This window comes from Solanum stenotomum, chromosome 10, assembly GCF_019186545.1.
Source record: "Solanum stenotomum isolate F172 chromosome 10, ASM1918654v1, whole genome shotgun sequence".
Classification (NCBI taxonomy): domain Eukaryota; kingdom Viridiplantae; phylum Streptophyta; class Magnoliopsida; order Solanales; family Solanaceae; genus Solanum; species Solanum stenotomum.
Genome location: NC_064291.1, coordinates 53,512,278 through 53,535,560, shown reverse-complemented (window position 1 = coordinate 53,535,560; position 23,283 = coordinate 53,512,278). Strand labels below are relative to the sequence as shown.

The window sequence follows — 23,283 nt, the reverse complement described above, 5'->3', positions numbered from 1 at the left end:
TATTCCATTTTTTTTTAATGTTATGTTGTTGAATTTTGACATAGACTATAGATTTTATAGATGTATTGTATGTGTAATCCGTGAAGGAATTAATTCCATGAGAGAGCAACACGTATGTGGAGGAATTCCAAAGTGATTAGGTGTATTGTAAAATTGAAATTGGAAACTTTGGATCTTTGTTTGCAAACTTCAATATCCAATCCGTCAGTTCTGATTATATAGTCCGTGAATAGTCTTTTTTTTTAAGTACTATTTCACACAGTGTCCATTTTGCACACATTTTAAGGCACTTTACTTTTATGGAATCGTTTAGTGTGATGGATAAAAAAAAAAAATCTAGAGATAAGCTTTTAGTATCCCTTGTCGTTTGATGTTACATATTGTGTTTTGTAGTTTATCCTAATCTATTTATACGTTGAATCCCTTCATATGCTAAGTTTGAAAGGGAAAATTCCATCTTCTTTACCGGTCGATTCATGGGTTATGATGATTTTAAATTTGAGTCTTGAAAATGAAAAATATATTGTTGAAAGTATAGTTCTAATAATAACTTTATAATCATATTCAATTCAAATTTAATTGAATCCCTATATATTTCAATATAAGTATCTAACATGTGATAGGAAAAAAAGAAGAAGTTGATCTTCTTTATATCATGCAAGATTTTCTTCCCCTACTATAAAGTATTAGCATAAAATCTCTGACTGATTGAAACTTTTATTGAATTGTCTTATAGCTAGCTTGCTGGAAAAATATAAACATATAAATAACAAAGAGTAAATAACAGAGAGGGAATTTTAATTTTATCAACTCAAATTATAGTTATTTTAAGTTACTGAGTTCTAACTTAGTAATTTATATATATTTAGTGATTTTTTCTAGACAAATAGAAATTTTAATCACAATTATTGAATTTAACCTAATCCGTAAATTATAATCGGTAACTCCGCCCTCGCACCAAGGCATCATGTGAACCTTGTTTTGATTTCTTTCACTTCGAGGTTTCAGACTGGCAAAGGGACCAAACTAGGAAACTTTTATTTTGGCTATTACACCAAAGACAAATAAGTATGAAAAAAAATATTTAATGACAATAATTACCACTCCATCTATTGACTATTATATTTAACAATCACATATATTTGTTAGGTTGTACACATTTTAAGTTTGAAGACATTGATTCATTGTTATTTGATTCTTAGTCAATTGATTCGATGAAAAATAAGGAGGAAATTATATTTTATAGTACAAATTTCTTACTGATTCGAAAAAAATCTTTAATAGTGAGAGGAAGCTTACATCTCAAAAAAAAGATGGATAAGCTCAATCTTAAATAAAGGAAAAGATCAGCAAAACATAATCTCTTGATCCATTACATGAATATGTTTTTCTAATGTTTGAAAGTTGCCATCTATTTAGTTGAAAATGGTCCTTCATCTCTTTTTATATAATTGATTAAAAGATGTATAGAAGGTACTATTTATATCCTATCTTCTGATAATTAATCACCATCCACATAGATATTGTTATCAGAGCCGAAGTTAGGATTAAGAGTTTGAGCGTTTTACAATCACTTTTTTATCACTGAACCGGGTCGATAAGTTAATATACATAATATATATATATATATATATTTAATTTTCTAGTAAAAATACAAAATCCACGAACCCCCACCTAGCTCCGCCTCTAAACGTCTTAACCCACCATATTCTTCGTTTTGAACTAGTTAATTAATTGAGAATTATGGATAAAAGAAATAATGACTTAATTATATCTTGTTGGACAATATCATGTTGGGTCTAAACAAAGTCTCATATTAGTAGCTAAATAAAGAAAGTTATATATAATGTGTAAGAATTAATTAATATTTTTAATGGTGTAAGTTTTTTTCCGAAAAATTATGCGGTCTTGATTCAAAACGAATAGTTGTTTGCATATGAATAAATGTAACATTTAGCTAATCTCTAATTTTGGAGGAAGACTGATCTGTTTATATTAGACTTATAACTTAGGACTAATTATAAGTTCTTTGTATTGGATGATAATTTATTTAGAGCATAAATTCTTAAAATAATATTTTTTAATTATATTTGGGTTTATTTAAATTATTCCCTAATTAGTCCAAATTACAGTTTTTTTCATTTTTGGAGTCACAAAATGTTGTCTCACTTTCAACAATCCTGCTACTTTCAAGCATTTCTGTGGTTTACATTTGCTACTGTTCCCATTTTTGTAGTTACTATATTTTTAAGTTTACTTTCTTAGCTTAACAAATCCAAGAAAATAAGAAAAAATTTCAACACTCTTTCCCTCAAAAATTTATCCTAAACAATTTTCTGTTTTATCACTTTTCTCTTTACAAGCACTCGAAAGCATGCATGCATGGCATTCATTAATGTTGACGTCGTAGCAGAGCTAGAAATTCTAATAAAAGAATTCAAAAAGCTATAAAAATATCATACGTGTGATTTGAACCTGAAACCTAATTAAGTACGATAATTTTTGGGTCACGTTTGATCAGTATGGCGGAAGAGATAATAGTAGCGAACGCGGAGGATAAAATCTATGATTCGATAGTATGTTACGCACCAACGATGATAACTACGAGTGGAATATGGCAAGGTGATAATCCACTTGATTATTCATTGCCACTCTTTATTGTGCAATTGACATTGGTGGTTGTCATCACTCGACTACTAGTTTTTATCTTGAAACCTATTCGTCAACCTCGTGTTATTGCTGAGATTCTTGTAAGTGATTTATTACGATTCTTCTAAAATTTAATTATATGATCGCACTTTCAATTTTTCATTATTTGTCAATGTACATTGGTTAATAAGTGGAACACCTTGGTGTAACAATACAAATTATTGTCATGTGACCAGAGGTCATGAATTCAAGTATTAGAGAAAACCTCATGTAGAATGCAAAGTAAAACTGCATATAATAATAAAGATAATTAATGATCATATTGATATTAATGAATCGTCTTTTGTGCCAGACCGAATGGATTGAATGATCATATCAATATAAATGAATCGTCTTTCTGCTAAACAAGATGAATTAAACTTATAATGAATCGTCTTTGTACTAGACCGGATGGATATTGAATGATCATATTGATATAAATGAGTCGTCTTTCTGCTAAACATAATGGATTGAACTTGTAATTTGTATGGAAGGAATTGAATAGCATAATTGTTGTTATTATATACTATGCTCATACACTAATCTTGTGCAAAAAATGATGGCTGCAGGGTGGTGTAATTTTGGGTCCATCAGTATTGGGAAGAAGTAGCACATTTGCTAATACAATATTTCCTCAAAGAAGTGTTATGGTACTTGAAACAATGGCAAATATTGGTCTTCTTTACTTCCTCTTTCTAATAGGAGTAGAAATGGACATTGCTGTTCTTCGTCGAAATAGTAAAAAATCGTTGCTTATAGCAATGGCAGGGATGATATTGCCATGTATAATAGGAAGTTCATTTTCCGTCTTATTGCATGATAAATCACAAAACACAAAAGAAGGAACTTTCATTCTCTTCCTTGGCCTCGCGCTTTCTGTTACTTCATTTCCTGTTCTTGCTAGAATTCTCGCGGAGCTCAAACTTATCAACTCTGAAATTGGGAGAATCGCGATGTCTGCTTCACTTATTAATGATATGTTAGCATGGATTGTGTTAGCTTTTGCAATCGCCTTTACTGAGAATAAAGACATGAGTTTGGCTACTCTTTGGGTGATCCTATCAAGTATTGCATTCATTTGTGTTTGTTTTTTCGTCATTAGGCCATTGATTGGAAGGAGAATAAGTCAGACTCCAGAAGGCGAATCGATTAGTGAGTTCAATATATGTCTCATTCTAACAGGAGTTATGATATCTGGATTCATAACTGATGTTATTGGAACACATTCTGTTTTTGGTGCTTTTGTGTTTGGTTTGATCATACCTAGTGGTCCTCTTGGTTTAACACTTATAGAAAGACTAGAAGACTTCGTATCGGGGCTTTTGTTACCTCTTTTTTTCGCCATTAGTGGTCTCAAAACAGAGATTTCTGCTATTGATAGTGCTGCAACATGGGGAGTTTTGTGTGTTGTTATAATCTTGGCTTGTGCTGGTAAAGTTATAGGTGTTGTCATTGTAACACTCTATTACAAAATGCCATTTCATGAAGGCCTTTCTCTTGGTCTTCTCATGAATGCAAAAGGCCTTGTTGAGATTATTGTTCTCAATGTTGGTAAAGACCAAAAGGTAATCAACATATACCTCTCTCTGTCTCAGTTTACGTGACACTTTCCTTTTAAGTCCGTCCCAGAACACAAACTTCAAAAGTTGATGTGTACTTGTTATCAACACAAAAATGAGTACTAAATACTTACATGTAAATGCAGGTTCTTGATGAAAAGTCTTTTGCTATAATGGTGATTGTAGCAATTGGGATGACTGCAGTCATCACTCCTATTGTGACAATTGTCTATAAACCATCAAGAAATTTCACCCCATATAAGAGAAGAACAGTTCAGAAAACAAAGTTGGATAGGGAATTTCGAGTACTCGTTAGCATCCACACACCTAAAGCTGTTCCAACAATTATAAGTCTTCTTGAAGCATCATGTCCTACGAAGAAATCACCGATATGTATATATGTCCTACACCTTGTAGAACTCACTGGCCGCGCATCTGGAATGCTTATTGTCCATAACATGCGTAAAATAGGAAGGCCAGCTATGAACAGGACTCAAGCGCAATCTGATCATATCATCAATGCATTTGAGAACTTTGAGAAAAGTGCAGGATGCGTCTACGTGCAGCCTCTCACTGCTATATCCCCTTACTCCACTATGCATGAAGACATATGCGTTTTAGCTGAGGAAAAACGCGTAGCACTAATCATAATCCCTTTCCACAAGCAACAAACAGTTGATGGTGGACTAGAAACTACAAACTCATCGTTCCGAACAATTAACCAGAATGTATTAGCAAATGCACCTTGCTCCGTTGGGATACTAGTAGATAGAGGGTTAACAGGATCAACAAGGTCAACAATGAACCAAATTTCACACCATGTTGCAGTGTTATTCTTTGGAGGACCAGATGATCGCGAAGCATTAGCTTATGCTTGGAGAATGAGTGAACACCCGAACATTAACCTAACAGTTATGCGTTTCCTCCCTGGAGATACAACAATTGAAGGAAGAAAATCAAACAGTGGGAATGACTATAGTGTACTAACAGTTGAAACAGAACGCGATAGGGAAAAACAGTTAGACGAGGAATATGTAACAGAATTCAGGACAAAAACAGGAAATGATGGATCAATAGTATACATTGAAAGAATAGTGAATCATGGAGAAGAGACAGTAGGAGCAATAAGGTCAATAGATAACTCACACGACTTGTTCATAGTAGGTAGAGGACAAGGGACAAGCTCCCCGTTAACAGCAGGGCTAACTGATTGGAGTGAATGCCCAGAGCTAGGTGCCATTGGTGATCTCTTAGCTTCATCAGATTTCGCGATGAAAGCATCAGCATTGGTGGTGCAACAATATGTAGGTATGGGATCCGGTGATCCATTAATCACTCCGGATAGTCCTAGCGTGCATTATGAACCCTTCAACCTCGATCATTCAACTCATAGAGAACAACAACAACAACAACAACCCGATTTTCATTCACAACAATGAAAACTTGCTAGGACTAATCACATCAATATCAATTTTATTTTTTTAACCTATTCATGAATTTTGTTAATTGTAAATGCTTCCTACTCTAGAGATCAATCTTTGATGTATTTATAAGTCTTTCAATTGTAAGAGTAAAGTGAAGATAATCATGAAACTGCTTTATTTTTCTTTGTTGTTTACATAATCAAACTTCAAACTGGTTTTGATTTATCTCGATAAGTATATTCACTTCATTAAATTCAAATCAAAGATATTGAGTATGGCAGGTTATAGAGTATTTGTACTGAAAAGTACTAACATCCGTTAACTAACTAGTGGACGTAACTTTACTAAATAAGACGAAGGTAAATTATGAGCCACTATATTATACTGAAAAGCGACCGACGAATTCGGTAGTTAAATAATAAAATTCATCACTAATATTACTTAGCTATAGATTATCAGAAATTATGTTAGCTACGAGCAATTAATCATAAATTAACAACGAATTTCATAGCAACTATTTCCGAAATAAAATTGTAGTGTATAATTACAAGGCTTTGAACTTAAACCTCCTTTTTTTTTTTTTAACCTTAGCTAATCACTTAATCGTATCAAATTAACATGTTTTCGTTTATATACCTAGAGTCGGATAATTTCATTATCTTATACTGTATTGTTAAAAACTTTTTATCATCCTACCTGATTATCTTTTGGAAATAAATTTTTAAGATAGGAATAAGATCTGCTTATACATATTTTTTAAGGCTCATTCATAAAATCACACTAAATATATTGTTATTGTAATTGTTGTTGGCCGACCTAAATACTGTACTCAGCTGAAATAAACATAGTAATTTGATAATTTGGCTGTTTTAGTTGGCGTTTACTTAAAAAGTAAGATACTACTATACATAAATAATTTAATCATCGACAAAACTTAACATGTGAACCTAATCAATCGACAAGCTTGAGGCATCATTTATGGACATTTTGTCATCAAGAATTTGTTTTTGTGTTCTTAATTTTTTGGCATCTAATTAAACTTTCAAAACTTCACTTAATTAGTCTATTTCTCAGCAATCAGCTGCATCATGTCCCTCTAATTTCGTCTGAATTTAAGTTATATACAATGTTTTTGTAAAAAGGATCAATTATAATATTTTTGAACCCTTAATTTTAATTCTTGTGATTTATGATTTAATATATTTAAACTTCAGTTAAATTAAAATGTATGTTTTAGTCCCTTAATGAAGGAAATATGCATATTTAGATATTTTTTATTAGAGTTAATTATATTACCATCATTTATAAAGTTTTATAGTACAAACCTAACCTAACATATGCATGAGCAGTTAAGTGGTGAAATAGTTCATAATTATGATAAATTTGTGACTATTCACGAACAAAACGATAAAAAATGCACATTTTACTTAATTAAAAATTAAGAGTGCTTAATTAAATATTACAAAATTAAATTAGAATTTATCAATAATTGGGGACCAAAAAAATTATTTGCCCGTATAAAGATATTTACATATCAGTCTCCTAAAAGTAGTGTGGAATTTATGATATTGAAAACAAAAAAAAAGTAAAAATTGTTATAATAAGTAAAAGTAATATGATAATATAAAAAATCTTACATGGACGATATATATAAATTATTTTCCCTTCCATAACCATTAGTTAAATTCCTTCTCCTACTCCTAGCCCCCTTACCACTATTATATGTTATAGGCATTAATTAAAATTGCCATGTAACGTTATAGATCGACAAAAATTTCACAATACTAAATTGTGGTCCTATACCCTATGTTAATAAACATTTGTGTAGTGTGGTTGAATCTAGAACTTCCTTAAAATTGTGGTTTAATTTCCTTTACCAGCCATGTGTCATTTCTGCAAAAGATTGAGATAAATTGAACATATATGGAGTACATTTTTTTTTAAATTTTTTATCTAAACAATTCACAGGATATTCACTATGATATTTAAAAAAATAAATAAATTACATTCATAAGATATTTTGAAATCTGGAAAACAATATTCTATTTTTCTAATGATAATTAAGAAACAAAACAGGTTGAGGAAAGTTAATGACTTCCTGGCAACAGACTTAAGTGCTGAAGAAAAGAATTAGCAAGTGTGCTTTATTGCGTATGCTATAGTGAAATGATTGAAATACGTTTATTCTTAATTAGATATTTTCAGAAATACTATTCTAATAATTTATTTTTACATAAAACGAATTCAAACAAGATATATGTGAAAAACACATTAAAAGAAAACCTATACATACAATTTTCCTATGAATAAGTTTTGTTATTGATAGAGAATACTTTAGTATCCATTACAGAGGATCTTTTCGATGCAAATTTAAATTAATTGGATTAGTAAATAGTATTCATTATGTAATTAATCTTGAATTTTGAGCTGTTTTTGCTTTGGAATATATATGCAAGCTTGGAATTAGTACCTTATTTTATAAAGAGAAAATTGAGGACGTATCTATCCTTTTTTTTCCCAAGTTTTATTAGGCAAGGTAATTAGACCAAATCCCTCCGTACGACTAGCTTTTCAAATTAATTCTTTTTGTCATGCGGGGGAGGAATTTTCGGAGAAATTTTAGTAGTTCGATTATTTGATGTCTAATAAAGATTTGATTTTCTATCTCCTAATCTCCTCCTTACCTCCAATCTTTTTAAAAAATAAGTGAGCTCCCAAAGTAGTTATGATTTCAACAGAGTTTAATAATTTTGAATCAAACTTTATAAATGACTTCTTGATTTATTGATTAATTCATGTCTTCGTCATATCAAGAGTTTAACTAACATATACATTAATATAATGGTGTAATTAATGAATAGTTTACACTGTGATTATTTTTATTTGTTATAACATAGGTAATTTATCTTATTTTCAAGATTACGTATCTCACTTTTTACAATATAAATATATTATATGTGACCTAATAGACTGATATTATAAATATTTTCTTATATCGTCGGTGTATAACTTAAAACTTAAATATAAAAAATGCATATATCATATATATAAACTCCACAAATATATTTCATTTATCACTCATGATTAAAATGGAATCATACAACAAAAAGAAAGCCAACAACTACTGCCTTCCTTCTAACCAATCAAAATAAACTACATATAGTAACTTCTTTGAAAATAAACAACTAAATATAAGCATACAAAACACCAAACACACACACTCAAACAAAAAGAAACAAAATACACTATATATGAGAGTGGACATTTTTTTTGCAAAGTGGAGAAATTTGGCTATAGCATAATAAATTATGCACATTGGAAGTCCTTAGGGACATATTTGCCACAATTGTTGAGTAACAAGCTGAGTGAAAGTGGAACATTTAGATTAATTCCCAACACATTAGCTTTAAGGGCAGTGCAAAGGCAAACAGCAGCATCAAGGTCAGCAAGTCCATGAATTAAAGAGCAACATTTAGTCTTGGCTGGACTACTTCCAATAACAAGGTGCACTAAGTCATTTAGCAAATTGGCACAAGCATTTAGCTTTAGTGTGTCCTTTGGGCACTTTCCCTTTGATGATGGGGTGGAGGGGGTAGAGGGGGTGGAGGGAGTGGAGGGGGTAGGGGTAGGGTGGGGTTTGGGGTGTGGTTTGTGGTGTGGGGGTGGTGGACATGGGACATAAGTGGAGCTAACCATAGTGAAGAAAAGAATGTTCAATGTGAGAACAAGGGCAATTGAGGTTGCACCAAACTTGGCCATTTTTTGAAAGTTAAAGAAATTAACTCTCTCAACAATTGGATGTGGCTAAGTTGTGAAAATGGTGTTTGTTTGGTGTTTGGAATGATGAAATGAGAGGGTATTTATAGATGGAAATGATGGATTTTTTTTGGCTATTTTTGGAAATATTTTAATGGAGAAAATTGAGTGGCCCATGTGGGGGTATTGCATAACAATTGTAAGAGAATATTAAGTCACTCACTTAGTCAGACTCCAATATAAATATTAGATACCGAATAGAAAAAAAAAAGGATATCTAACAAGTAGCAACCCAAGCACTTGAGATAAGACTATTGTACTAACATGGATCGTGGTAAAATGATAATTGATATTTCTTCAACATTAATTAAAGGTCTTGAATGCGAATCTCGAGATAGAAAAAAGCACTACCTCAAGAAATGAATTTTTTTATGTGCGAATTTGAATTTGATCAGATTTTAATACAAATATCAAACACCGAACAAAAAAAGGGAAAAAAAAAAAAGAGATAAGGCCATTATGAATTTTAAACTTTGGAATTTTGTGGATTTTGTTGATCATTTATTATTTATTTCTTGAATTAGAATAAACACTTATCCTTCCATTTTCACATGGGACTTGCATTATTTTGCTTAATGATTTGCACATCAACCTCTGTACATGTTGGACCTGTGTATCAAGATCTGAATCTCGTGATAAAGTGTTTGTGTTAATGTTTTTAGCTCAAATTTTTGAAAAGATTTTGTCTATGTTCTCAATTACTTATTACATAGACAAATTATAGCAATAATAATGTATCTGTAGTGTAATTCTATAAAGTGAGATCGATCTGGGAAGGGTAGATTGTACACGGACCTTATCCCTACCTCTATCCTCCTTGGGTCTCAATTTGTGGATTATACATTATGTTGTAATTTGTTTATGTAATGGGCAATTGAATATGTCACCTATGCATATAAGTAGTAAAAGCTTAGACTTGTTTTAATTGAGGTTTTTAGTGATTAACTTATTTACGTAATAGACAACTGAAAATATGTATAGAAATTTTTCCAAAATTTGAGCCGAAGAGGTTTAATAGAAACACCCCATCATGCACTCTGATATTTAATCGAAACAGACTATATTTCGAATGTCTAAATGAAATTTATTGATAAATTTAATAAGTTCTCGATATATTCAGTAAATTTATTTTACTTTTATTAGTGTGCTTTTATATTAACTGCACAAATATCATGCCATATTTAAGACTATAATTTCTAACTTTGTCTTTAACCAAACACCGCACATAAATTGAAACAATTTTTTTTGGCTTCTAATATTGCAAAGAATAAAAAGTAAAAGCCTATATCCCCTGGCTAGCCAAGACTTTATATATGGTTTTCATCATATCTTACCCTCTATAGTTAATTAAGAATAAAGTTAAACTCCTTAATTCCCATAATTTAATGACCATTCATTAGAATTAGAAAGAAGATAGGGAAAAAATGTGTTTTTGATGCGTATAGGTATATATCTTACCATCTATAGTTAATTACGTACTGACTATAATGCTACTAAATTAATACATATGTTTATTATACACTAAAATTAGTGCAATTTACCTAACACTAGTACTAAACATAAAAAAATAATAGCTCCAAAAACAGGGCTAATAATTAATATTCCATATAACGACAGAATGTCAAGCGATTATGAAGTCATGATATCACAAATTATTTTTATGTGTTCAATATTTACGATTTTTAGTATTAAACTTGTTATAATTTTACCATTATAAATTAATTATCTAATATTTATTGTAATTTTAATAAATATTTATATACACATAAATTTATGTTTATCATATCAAAAGTATTTGAGTTCATCTTGAATGGGTACCAATAGTCCAATACATGGGATCTGCCTCCGCTCTTTGCAGTAGCTGTCCTTATATATCGTATTATCATATGGTCAAAAGAAAGAATCGCAGAATGAAAGTTGATTGGTACATTTTTTTTAGTATTTATACAATTCGACCAAATTTAAGCTTAATATATACCTAGGTTCTTCACATCTAAACAAGATAAAAAAATTTTAATCTAAACAACAATAAAATTTTAACTAACTAGAATTTAGAGCTAATTAGATGTCATCTTTTAAGTAGGGACAGATTTATTTTAGGCTGAGAGGTGTCATGTGATACTGCTTCGTCGAATTTTTTTTATTAAATATATATTACAGTAGCTGCTTCGACTCAAAGTTATAAATAGGTTCACAATTTTGAAGCAATGGAAAATTCTTTAACTTAGAATACTTTCATACATTCCCTTCCTAAACAGTAATAACATTTTTTTAGAAAAATAAAAATAAATAAATTATAGGTTAAGCACAAAGTCCACTTCCCCATGAAATAAGTTGTAATTTTTATTTTATTTTTTAAGTCGTCTAATGGTGCTCAAATTATATAAAAGTAAAAGGCCAATAATATTTGACCCCATTACTAAAATCAAATCGTGGATCGGATAACTATAGACTTCATTTTCAATCAAATTAAATAGGATTATTTATATATATATATATATATATATATATATATATATATATTTGTCGCATATTGTAAATCACCAAATTCCTATCAATCAGATATATAAAAAGGACAAAAAAGATATAATGTCACTTTTGATGAACTTCTAGACACTTATTGAGGTATCTTAATTATGCATGAAAACCAACAAATAGTGAATTCATGTGGTTTACATTAAATATTCAAAAATAAAGTTATAAAAAAGTACTATTTCTTGCAATAATTCTTAAACCCGTGACTCAAAAGTCCAAAATATTGTTTATTTTTTATTTAAAGTACGTATTATGAGAGATAATAAATGTCTAAATACAAGTTTAAAGAAATCATTTAATCGCGTATTAGGAGCTAATAGTTTGATGATCTCATAATAGGTTTAATTTTTTTTTAAAAAAATATTACATCGATTGTAAGGGTAGAAAAATAGAAAAGAGAATTACAAGATAGGATTAACTAGCTATATAATTCTAAAGTAAAAATACGAAGCAAACAACATTTACAGATTAGCTCAATCGACAGATATTGGAGGATTAGCATCTAGATAAAATTCAAAAATAGCCATTTTTTGAAATCCATGATATGATATAGATTTCAAACTTAATAGTAAAACTCCATCTCAATATCCTGGATTATTGATTACAATTATCCTAGATTTTTCACTTATTTAAGTTTGAAATCTTTGACACTTATAATGGTGTTTCTACATTAAAAATGGCTTTTTAACGAATTTTCACACTGGCTATTTTTCAAAGAGATTAGCGCCATATAGTTTTGACCTTGTGTTTTAAGTCACATTTTTTATCTCAGAATTCCTCTATGAATCTATAAAAGGTATGAAAATAAGTCGAGCAAATTTTAGTATATGATATTTAAGTGGAGAAGGATATATATAAGAATAGGTCGATCATTCCTGAATTTCAAAAGGTTGGCTCCAGATCGATTTTCTCACTAATTAAAGAAAAATGAAGAAAACAAAATTGAAAATCCAATTATGTGTATTTCACATTGACACTAATCAAGGGATGTGCTTTCAATTTCATTGACTATGTGCTAAAGGTAGTAGCCCTAAACAACCACACATTTACTCAAGTTGCAACAATGCGTTAAAATTTAACGCGGAATCCCATTTGTTTGAAAACTACAAGTCTTTTTTATACTCTTTTTTTTCTAGTAAAAACAAATTAATGCATTGACTAGGACTTTTAATCTGTACCTTAATTAGATGATACTACTTTGTGTGGTTTATGAAACTTTGAGTAAGCTCAATCAAGAAAATATCTAAGATTTTGTATGGACTTAACGGTTTACTTTGGATGTGACAAGTAAATGAGGCATGAGCTACCGACTATACTATAGTCCAAAAATAAAAATATTTGTATTCCGCGTCGAAAGTATTGGGTTCGTATAATTTATAAATTCAATATCGACAAGTTGCATCCTCCCCTTAACTCATGACAGCAGCTTGTACCATCTGCTGAAGTAGGCGAAAGGGTGTGTTAGAGTGACAAGACATTGTTTACTAGCAACATAATACATTTTACTTTGTGACGGAGTTAAAAATTTCAAAATAATCCAAGAACACCCAACTTGAAATCCAAACGTATAAAAAAAATACATTTTAAAATGTTATTCAAAATTCATGTAGTTTGACTTTTGAGAAGAAAAATGTAAGAAGTAAAAAGAAAGGTGTGTATATCTCTAGTCACTGAAATTCAAATCAATAAGAAAGAAAATACATCATTTTGTTTTATCTTTAGTAGAAATTTTCTGGATCCGGCTCCTCTCCATTACCTCTTCCCTCTATTTCGTCAAGTGCATATATAAATGAGAGACATGCGTTTTATTTAAATTTTAAAGGTCAAGATTATACTACATTAACAAATATTATAATCATAGTTAAGTCAACCAATTTTGAAAAACTACTCCCTAAATGTGATAAAATCAAGATATTTTCTATAAATTTTGATATTCATTAATTTCATCTTATATTTTTATATTCAAATATTAAAATTTTCTTTTATTCCCAACAAACAAATTTTAAAACATATTTCTTTTCCCCCTTCAAACACAGTACGTAGCCACACTTTCTCCTCTTACTAATGTATGGTAATTTTGATATTTCACATTTGTAATTCTAATAATTTCTCGTTTTGTTTTATTTCCCACTCTTTTATTTTAATGTTTTTGCCTACATTGATAATTTATTCACCTCTTTTTTTTCGTTTCTCAGCATATAGAATATTTTAAGAACAAAGTTTATTATCACAAAAAAATTGTTTAGTTGATCCTCACCTTAAAAATCATACAATTTAATATTTAAATATAAAAATATAAAATGAAATTAATGAATATCAAAATTTATAGAAAATATCTTGTTCTTACCATATTTAGGGAGTAGTTTTCCAAAATTGGTTGACTTAACTATGGTTATAATATTTATTAATGTAGTATAATCTTGACCTTTAAAATTTAAATAGGACACATGCCTCTCATCTAGATGTGCACTTGACGAAATGGAGAGAAGGCGTAATGGAGGGGAGCCAAATCCAAATTTTCTTTCAAAAACCAGTCTCTGTCTAGTAAATCTGTGTAACATTCTACCCTCCTTAGACCAAATGCAGGCCAAACCTATCGATTAGGCAGAATTTATCATAATCGATGATTCTCAGTCTCCCTTATGATTTATAATGACATTTCCAATACCACATGTCATGTTAATTTGAACTTGTACATGAATTGGTCAAAAACAAGAGGTGAGGAAAAGATTTTATCGTAGTAACCATGGAAAAGCAACAATTTCAATAATAATTGTCTGATCTCAAAAAGACGGTCAATCTACTAACCTTATAAGTTTATGACTAATATCTCAGAACTAGCCAAATCAAACTCTCAGATATGAAAAGATTCAGCAAAAATGCGACAAAAGCAAAGTAATGTAAGTTTGTTGGTTGCAAACGTCGAACCAAGATTTATTTTGCGCTGTTTCAAGCCTTATAGTTGATTATACATTAGAAGAAAAGCAGGAAACACATTTGTGGATTCAACTGCAACTAGATTCAAGCTCAAGGTTCTCCTCCGAGCTCCACTCTTAAGTTGTCATATGGATAGACCTTTGGTGTCTGCTCATACCAAAAACAGAAAAGGTTAGTCAATAAAAATGAAGATGATGGGGAAAATTAAAAGCACAAGTTGTATGATGATCAAACGACGAGGGGTTGCAAGCAGTTAGGACCGACTAAATATAAAAAGTAAAGGCAGGTTGACACAGTATGTAATCACTGGAGTATTTATATTTGATAATTGGATTGCTCAGAAGTAGTGATTGTGGTAAAGGTGAGCATTGCTTACTGAAAGGCAGCTCTAATTGCACCTTGCAAGGAAGGAGAGAGACCAAGTGTCCTACCCGTACCCATTTCCCATCACCCACAAAGGAAGTAGGGGATGATTCAATCACTTTTGCCCACTAGTAAGGTGAAAGTCATTTCTACCTCTCTAAAATGTTTCTCTTGCAACTAAGGATATTGATAAGTGCCAGTACAGCTTAAAGCACAATCTCGAATGACATTCCCGCCCAGGTGATTTGGAAATAAGCAAATGATAAATATAATCAGTATGTTACAGACAATTACTACGATACAGCTTTTGAAACATCTAGACAGTATCATACACTTCTAGTACATCCTGTGGAACTAACTAGTGAGTGTAGTGTCAAATCATCAGCTGCTCTAAATAAAAGCCAAGAGCAGTCCATGTTGTAGAAATGATTTAAGGATTTAGATTCCAAAGAAGGGAACTCTAGTTCACATCCGTCACTCTGAAATCTTGACTTCTGAAACCATTTTAATCACTTGAATGAAAAGTTTATGTGATAAGCACAACAGGTCAGCAACAACCGGTATCCATTGTACATTAACATAGCCTCACTCAGACAGTGAGTCGTCATGCCCAAAAATAATAGAATCTAAAATTTCTACTATATCATACTAGGTGAGTGAAACAGTTTGGTCTCTTCCTTGATTCTAAATGCTCTCACCTTTATCTTTTAGAACGGGAAAGGGTCAAGATGTCCTTGGCATATTGAATATGGCATAAAATTACCCTCTTTCCACCTATTGGACCGAAATTGCCCTTGACGTTGAATTTAAGCCTCAAATCACCCCCTCCTTTTAACGAAACAGATGTGGAAAATAGGAAAATTAAATATGAGGTATTGATTTCTCTATTGAATTATCCACAGGTACATTCTTCTTCTTAGTCATTTTCTTCAATTAGGGTTATGTTACAAATCCACCTTCAAGATTTTTGTTCTTTTTTCCTATTTTATAATCAACTCAATTATATTTTCATCGGGTTAAGAATCCATTCATCATTCAAGAGATTTTGATATTTTGTCACTATGAAGGCATCCCAATGGTTCTGCCTTCAATTGTAATTGCATCAGAAGAGTGGGGAAAAAAAACAGAGAAACTTTTGATTTGTTGTAGTTCTTTCCAAAATGTCATTGTCTCTTTCAGCATCAAAGACAATTAGGCATTTAGTTATACAGCAGTACGTAATCAAACAGATTGCTGATTCCAGATCGGGATTAGGCAACCATGCTCAAGTTCAATGCTTGAGTGGCATTGCTGGTGTTCCTTCATATTATCATGGGTATGATGCTGGCAGCAAGGTGATTAAGTCTTCGTCATCGAGAGAATCAAGAGGATGAAGTGGTGCGGGTCTTTTTAAAATGGGTTCGGGTTCATGGATTGGGTGGTAAATAGATTGGATCTAACTAGTAACTACATATGGACCAATAAATTAATGCCACATATTTAAATAAAAAGACCATGTATTCCATATTTGCTTCCGTTACAAGGGGCAATTTCAAGCTTGAATTTAATGTTAAGGGTAACTTTGGTTCAATAGGTAGGTAGGAGGGAAATTTTAAGTCATTTTCAATACGTTGCTGGTATTTTTGGCCCTTTCCCATTTTCAGGATAGAACTTTCTTCAATCCTGCAAACGCACACCCTTAAACTCCAACTAGTACCTTATGACATATTGAACACAGAGATTTTTTCTCTAAAACAATAAGCTAATGAGCTTCTTTTCAGCAAATCAAAATCAACAGCAAACAACTTAATGAATACAACAAAATTGTCGATAAAGCTAGCGCATGACTAGTATTAGTATAGAGCATCTAGCCTTGAATTTACTGCACAATATAAATTAAACAAAGGATATGATGCAAGACGTTTCTTTGTATATTCTTTCAGCAAACATTTCTTCTAACCAAGTAAACAGAAACTTTGGTGAAGAAAACGGGATTTCACTAAAACAGCATCCAGAGGATGAAAAAAAGAAAAATTGACAGAACCAGTACAAGGTATATCTACTAATCTTAGGAAAAGATTCTTCTTAGGAAAACATCTTCCTAAGTATTTAACACTACCAAACAGGAGAACATAGGAAGACGCTTTCCGAAAATATTTTTCTTCATACCAAACACGAAAGGAGCAATGAGGAAAATTGCCATGGAAAAACAATGTAGGATAGAAAGCTCTAATTGAACAAATTCAGGTGAAGAATTCTAACCACAAGCTACTAGTGCTTGCAGCCCCAGAAATAGGAAGCAATTTAGGTTAAGAAAAGAAAAATCCTTAAGGTGGTGCATAGAAAAAATGAAGATACTACCTCTACTGATACTTGAAGTACTACACCAGAGACATTTTCACCATCCTACCGGAGACGGCCTTTTCTTTTTAAGAAATAACCAAAGGCATTATAACTAGTGGTGGATAACTGGATTGACTATAGGTGGTAAAACCTCCGGCAATACTCCTCGTCACTGATGGTTCAGCTGAAGGCGCATGTGCACCAGGAGGCGGACATAAGAATTGACAGGGTTATAGACCGGAGAATCAGGCAGATGCTCTGATGTGGTAGTTGGGAACTGCGCATTTTTCAAGTTTGGTAAGACAAAGTGTGTGGATACTTTGGCCAAGAACAAGTAATACTCTTTGCTTGATTTTCGATCCTAGCATCACATCATTCTGTTATAGTACCTCAATATTTCAACAGAACCTTTTCCAGCCTATAAGGAGAAGATCACATAACAAACTCTAATATAATCCACGTGATGCTGGTCATTTAGCCACAGAATAAAGAAACCACAGCCACAAAAAGAATTTTTTAGTAAAGTTACCCTTTACTCAACCAAAAGAAAAAGGAGTTCTTTAGTATTCGTCCAACACTAAGATCAACAAACAGCTTAAAGTAACTTCACCACCAATCGACACAGTAAACAACATACAAGTCCGTCCATAGTAAAAACACACACAACAAAATGCAACTCGCATCTGGACAACATGTACAGTAAAGTCATCAAAGCATAACATTCTTTTTTTGATAAGTATGTCAACAAAGCATAACTGATTCACACTAATAAAGGAAAAATAGAATTGGAATTCAATAAATGTAGACTTACAAATGGAATTTTGGAGGCTTTATCATTCCAAACAGCTAACAGTCCAATCCCCACAAAACAACTCAACCCACCGCACAACCAAGCCAATGCTTCATACTGACATTAAAAGCAGTTCAAGAATCTTCAATTATCTTATATAAATAACTTGACTAGCAAAAATGAAAAACTTGAAATCGTGAACTGTAAAAGCCATGAAGATAATTCAAATACTAATCCCCTTTCCAACAGATACAAAATCCTAAAATTTCACATATAGAAGTCTTCAAGTTCCAGATTATAATTAATTTGACTAACAAACTAAAGGATGAAACAATGAATTCGGGATTCGTATACAAATCTTGAGCCAAAAAATCTAACCTTTCCAACAGATATAAAATCTTCATGATTTAATCTACTATCAAAAATAAAAATTGTAAAAGAATAAACATGGGATTCAAATAGGGATCCTAATCAGAATATCAAACCTTTCTAACATCAAGCAAATCTACAATTAACATTGAACCTAATTTGACGAAAAATGAAAAATTGTAAACGATAGAAAATGAAATGGGGATTTAACAACAAATATTAAATTAGAACAAAAAATCTAACCTTTCCAACGGTATCTGCTATGCGATCGATACAAGGCTCGGGAAAAGGAGTACCATTGTCCCATGTAAGTTCATCATTCACATGAAGCTACAATCACAACGAAACAAAATTAAAACTAAATTAGGGTTTGCCAATCAAATTTATAAAAAAAACAAATGGAACCTAAGGAAGTATTAAGTACTGTATGTATTTATACTATAGGCATTACCGGCTTATCAGGCACAATATGTTTACCGACGGGAAGGCCCATGCCGGCGCGTGTTCGAAGAGAGGATGCGACGGACCGGGCGACGACACCGTTTCCGCCCATAATGCGAGTAGCTACATTACTCAATCTTCCGGCCATTTTCCGATGATCGGAATCGTTCGTATCTCGCCAATAGTTCTTCGGAATTCAACGATTTGTTATTCAGTTCAATGTTCTTTACATAGTAGAGACTGCGTTACTGTACTTAGGCAATGAACCCAAACGACGTCGTTTAGTAATTTCTCTATTTTATCTTTTGATCCTACTTTTAGTGTGACTTCCATTAACAGCACCAAAGTTTACTAGTGTACACAAAATCGTCCCAAATGTTTGAAAAAAAACATTTTGAATGTAAACTCTATAATTTTTGTCCAAGACTTGTATATATATTAAGAAATTCGCTAAATATATATAAATATTTGAACGTAAACTTGATTATTATTGTAATATTAATATGAATGAACTTGAGGTTGTTATAAGAATTCTGTTAAAATAAGTATTGTAAATAATTAGCTGGTTAGTGAGTTTGTTAAGTCAGTTAGAGGTTGTTTAATTATTGCTGATTAGTTAGACATTGTATATAAATAGTGACTCATTGTGTATGATGAACTAAGTCGGTTAAATCAATTCATTGTTATATTCTCTTTTCTTCTTCCCTCTTTCTGCAAACTGCTCTCAAATGGCTAGATGATAACATTCAACATGGTATCAGAGCAACAGGCTATTACAGAGATCTAGCTAATACAGAGAGCACAAATTCCGCTGCAAAATTGGAAGAACAGTTGAACGTCGACCTTAGATTTTTTTCTGCAAATCAGCTCACCGGAGAAGATCGAAGAATGGTGAATACAGTCGAGTCATCGGAGGAGCAAAATACTCCAAATCTTACGGCCGGTATGTAGAATCGTCGGAGCGAGCAGAGCAACGGATTAAAGTGGGTTGTTTGAACTTTGACTTTTATCTGTAAGTAAGGAGCTGAAAACAAGTCCTTAGGAGGGCCCTCATTCTCAATGCAAGCTAGCTCTTACTTGTGTTTAGTGAGGAGGCTACCTAACATACAGGTGACTACCCTGATACTCCAGGTAGCATTTTAGTCTCTCAACAACTTACTGGTATTGAAAACTATACTGGTTAGAGTAAATCTATTAAAGTAGCACTTTTAGCAAAAAATAAAATTGGATTCATTGATGGAAAGGATCGCAAGGTTGATTACAAAGAAGATCTAGAACATGAGTGGGAGAGGTGTAATGTCTTTGTATTATCATGGATTACCAATTCAATTTCGAAAGAACTGGCAAATGGATTAATGTTTTCATCCAATGCACATAGTGTCTGGAAGGATCTAAAGGAGAGATTTGATAAAAGCAATTTGACTATAATATATCAACTGCATCGTGAAATCAGCACCATGAGTCAAGGCACCTTTACTGTTTCTGAATATTATTCTAGATTAAGAAACCTTTGGGACGAATATGTGTCATTAGTTCCTTTACCAGCATGTGAATGTGACAAATATAGAGTTTATGCAAAACATATGGAGAGACAAAAACTTATGCAGTTTTTAATGGGACTTAGTGATAGCTTCGCTCAGTTGAGAAGCCAGATTCTTATGACTATTCCTAGTCCAAGCTTGAATCAAGTTTACAATATGATAATGCAAGATGAGAGCCAAAAAATGCAGTCTAGCTTGATATCTAACTGTGTGTTGCCTTTGAAAAAATTGGATGTTTATGATCCTACTGTTTTAGCTTCAGTACAAAGCAACAAATTCCAACCAGACATAGGAGGATTATACTGTGATCATTGTCATCTAAGAAACCATACAAGAGCTAATTGTTATAGGTTGATTGGCTATCCACAAAATTACAAGTTCCAAAGGAAGAAAGGTGTTGATAATAGGGGCTACAGGGGACAAAATTATGTTGATAATAAGGTGCAGAATTCTGAGGGTAATAGAAGAGCTCAGGTCAATAATGTGAATTGTGTTGAAGGCCTTGACATGAGAAGAAACCCTGATCCTGACATTCCACATTTTCAGCATGCATCATGTTTTACTACTGATCAATACAATCATTTGATGAAATTAATTGATAAAGAATCTCCATCACAGGAGCCTATTGCCAACATGGCAGGTATACATCATAACTTTTCCTCAACATTCAGTACATTCAATGTTTGTTTTCCTACAGGTGATGATGCAACTCCTTGGATTGTGGACACTAGAGCCACTCGTCATATGTTCTCTAGTTTGGATACACTACTTCATCCAACTCTTGTTCCTTCAAACTCTAACCAAGTACATTTGCCAAATGGTCAAACCAGCCTAGTCATTCACACTGGATCTGCTTCACTTTTTGCCAATACTGAAGTGAAAAATGTCCTCTATCTTCCTCATTTTACTTACAATCTATTATCCATTTCCAAACTCACAAAGGAATTGAATTGTTGTGTCTGTTTCTATCCTGATTTCTGTCTTTTTCAGGACCTCTGCAATGGCAAGGTGAGGGGGATTGGTAAGGAAGCAGGAGGTTTCTACATATTTCCATCCACCAAGAAACCATCACCTGCCACTGTACTCCAACATTCTTCTGCATTACATGCATCATCTTCTTTACCAGATATAGCTTCCATCTGGCATCAGAGACTTGGTCATGCTCCTAATACTGTACTGCAGAAGATTGCATCTCTGAAGCCTCATATGCAGAGTTCAATTTTTTCTTCTTGTCCTATATGTCCTCTTGCAAGACAAACTAGACTCTCTTTTCCCTCTAGTACTAAGAAAACTATATCCCCTTTTGAACTACTTCACATGGATGTTTGGGGACCTTATAAGCAATGCACTTATAATGGTCATAGATTTTTCCTTAATATTGTTAATGACTATTCTAGAATGACTTGGATTTTCCTGTTACGATTCAAAAGTGAAGTTGTTACTATTATTACAACCTTCTTAACTCTCATTAAAACTCAATTTTCAGCTTCTGTCAAAACAATTAGGTCTGATAATGGTCTTGAATTTGTCAACACCCAATGCAACAGTCTTTTTTCTTCTCTTGGTATAATTCATCAAACTACTTGTGTCCATACTCCTCAGCAAAATGGCATTGCTGAGAGAAAGCACAGACATCTCCATGAGATAGCCCGAGCCCTCAGATTTCAGGCTCATGTGCCCTTAAAGTTTTGAGGAGAATGTGTACTTACAGCCACCTTTCTCATCAATCGACTTCCCTCTTCTGTTTTGGGGGGCAAATCACCTTATGAACTTTTTCACAAAAAAGTTCCCCTCCTCAATAATTTGAAAGTGTTTGGATGCCTTTGTTATGCCACAAACACAACTCAGTCAGATAAATTCTCTCCCAAAGTCATTCTCTCTGTGTTCATGGGTTACTCTGACATTCAGAAAGGTTACAAACTATATAACATTGCTTCAGGTTCTTTCTTTGTCAGTAGGGATGTTTCTTTCAGGGAATCTATTTTTTCCCTTCAAACATCTTAAATACACTTTTTTGGATTCTGCCCCTCCCTCTCATACCTGTTTCTTTCCTCCTTCACAGTTTGATTTTCCACATCCCACTGATGATTGCTTTCCCTCTCCTGCTTCATCTACTATTTCCACCAGTCATTCACCATCTTCCTCACCTTCCTTATTACCTGATACAGTTCATGCTCCTTCTACTTCCATTTCTCCTCCTCCTGTCATTCCTCAGAGAAGGTCATCTAAATCAGTCAAACCTCCTATATGGCATACTGATTATGTCACCACCTTCACAACTCATTATCCCATTTCATCTTCTATTTCATATACCACTGTCAACTCTTTCAATCATTCCTATCTTTTAGCTTTTTCATCTTCTGTTTCTGAGCCTTCCTCTTTTGAACAAGCTGCCCAACATAGTGGTTGGATCCAGGCTATGGACCAAGAAATTCAAGCTCTCAGTGATAATCATACTTGGGAGATTGTTAATTTGCCTGCAGGTAAGACTCCTATTG

General features: G+C 32.4%; 3 protein-coding genes across 3 annotated transcripts; 1 reads left to right on the top strand and 2 right to left on the bottom strand.

Annotated features, from left to right (window-relative positions):
- The first annotated feature begins 2,522 nt into the window (after positions 1-2,522).
- On the top strand, positions 2,523-5,686 carry LOC125843178 (cation/H(+) antiporter 15-like). Its single transcript, XM_049522396.1, has 3 exons — positions 2,523-2,750; positions 3,258-4,253; positions 4,394-5,686. The coding sequence occupies exons 1-3, from the start codon at positions 2,523-2,525 to the stop codon at positions 5,684-5,686; spliced, it is 2,517 nt and encodes an 838-aa protein (XP_049378353.1).
- Positions 5,687-8,715: 3,029 nt separating this feature from the next.
- On the bottom strand, positions 8,716-9,525 carry LOC125842457 (14 kDa proline-rich protein DC2.15-like). The gene has a single exon (XM_049521752.1). It carries the CDS (start codon positions 9,428-9,430, stop codon positions 8,978-8,980), a length of 453 nt encoding a protein of 150 aa, XP_049377709.1. The 5' UTR covers positions 9,431-9,525; the 3' UTR covers positions 8,716-8,977.
- Positions 9,526-14,863: 5,338 nt separating this feature from the next.
- Positions 14,864-19,520, bottom strand: LOC125842387 (NADH dehydrogenase [ubiquinone] 1 beta subcomplex subunit 8, mitochondrial). Its single transcript, XM_049521673.1, has 4 exons — positions 19,255-19,520; positions 19,047-19,133; positions 18,456-18,551; positions 14,864-15,106 (listed from the first exon to the last, which is right to left on the bottom strand). Exons 1-4 carry the CDS (start codon positions 19,390-19,392, stop codon positions 15,050-15,052), a joined length of 378 nt encoding a protein of 125 aa, XP_049377630.1. The 5' UTR covers positions 19,393-19,520; the 3' UTR covers positions 14,864-15,049.
- Positions 19,521-23,283: the final 3,763 nt, after the last annotated feature.

Bases quoted from the DNA above. Each gene is read 5' to 3' on its own strand.
- LOC125843178 (XM_049522396.1), top strand. From the start codon at position 2,523: ATGGCGGAAGAGATAATAGTAGCGAACGCGGAGGATAAAATCTATGAT. The intron at 2,751-3,257 runs GTAAGTGATTTA...TGATGGCTGCAG, and splicing joins GTGTTATTGCTGAGATTCTT to GGTGGTGTAATTTTGGGTCC. The intron at 4,254-4,393 runs GTAATCAACATA...ATGTAAATGCAG, and splicing joins ATGTTGGTAAAGACCAAAAG to GTTCTTGATGAAAAGTCTTT.
- LOC125842387 (XM_049521673.1), bottom strand. From the start codon at position 19,392: ATGGCCGGAAGATTGAGTAATGTAGCTACTCGCATTATGGGCGGAAAC. The intron at 19,134-19,254 runs GTAATGCCTATA...TTGTGATTGTAG, and splicing joins ATATTGTGCCTGATAAGCCG to CTTCATGTGAATGATGAACT. The intron at 15,107-18,455 runs GTAAGTCTACAT...TGGTATGAGCAG, and splicing joins AAGCCTCCAAAATTCCATTT to ACACCAAAGGTCTATCCATA.
- LOC125842457 (XM_049521752.1), bottom strand. From the start codon at position 9,430: ATGGCCAAGTTTGGTGCAACCTCAATTGCCCTTGTTCTCACATTGAAC.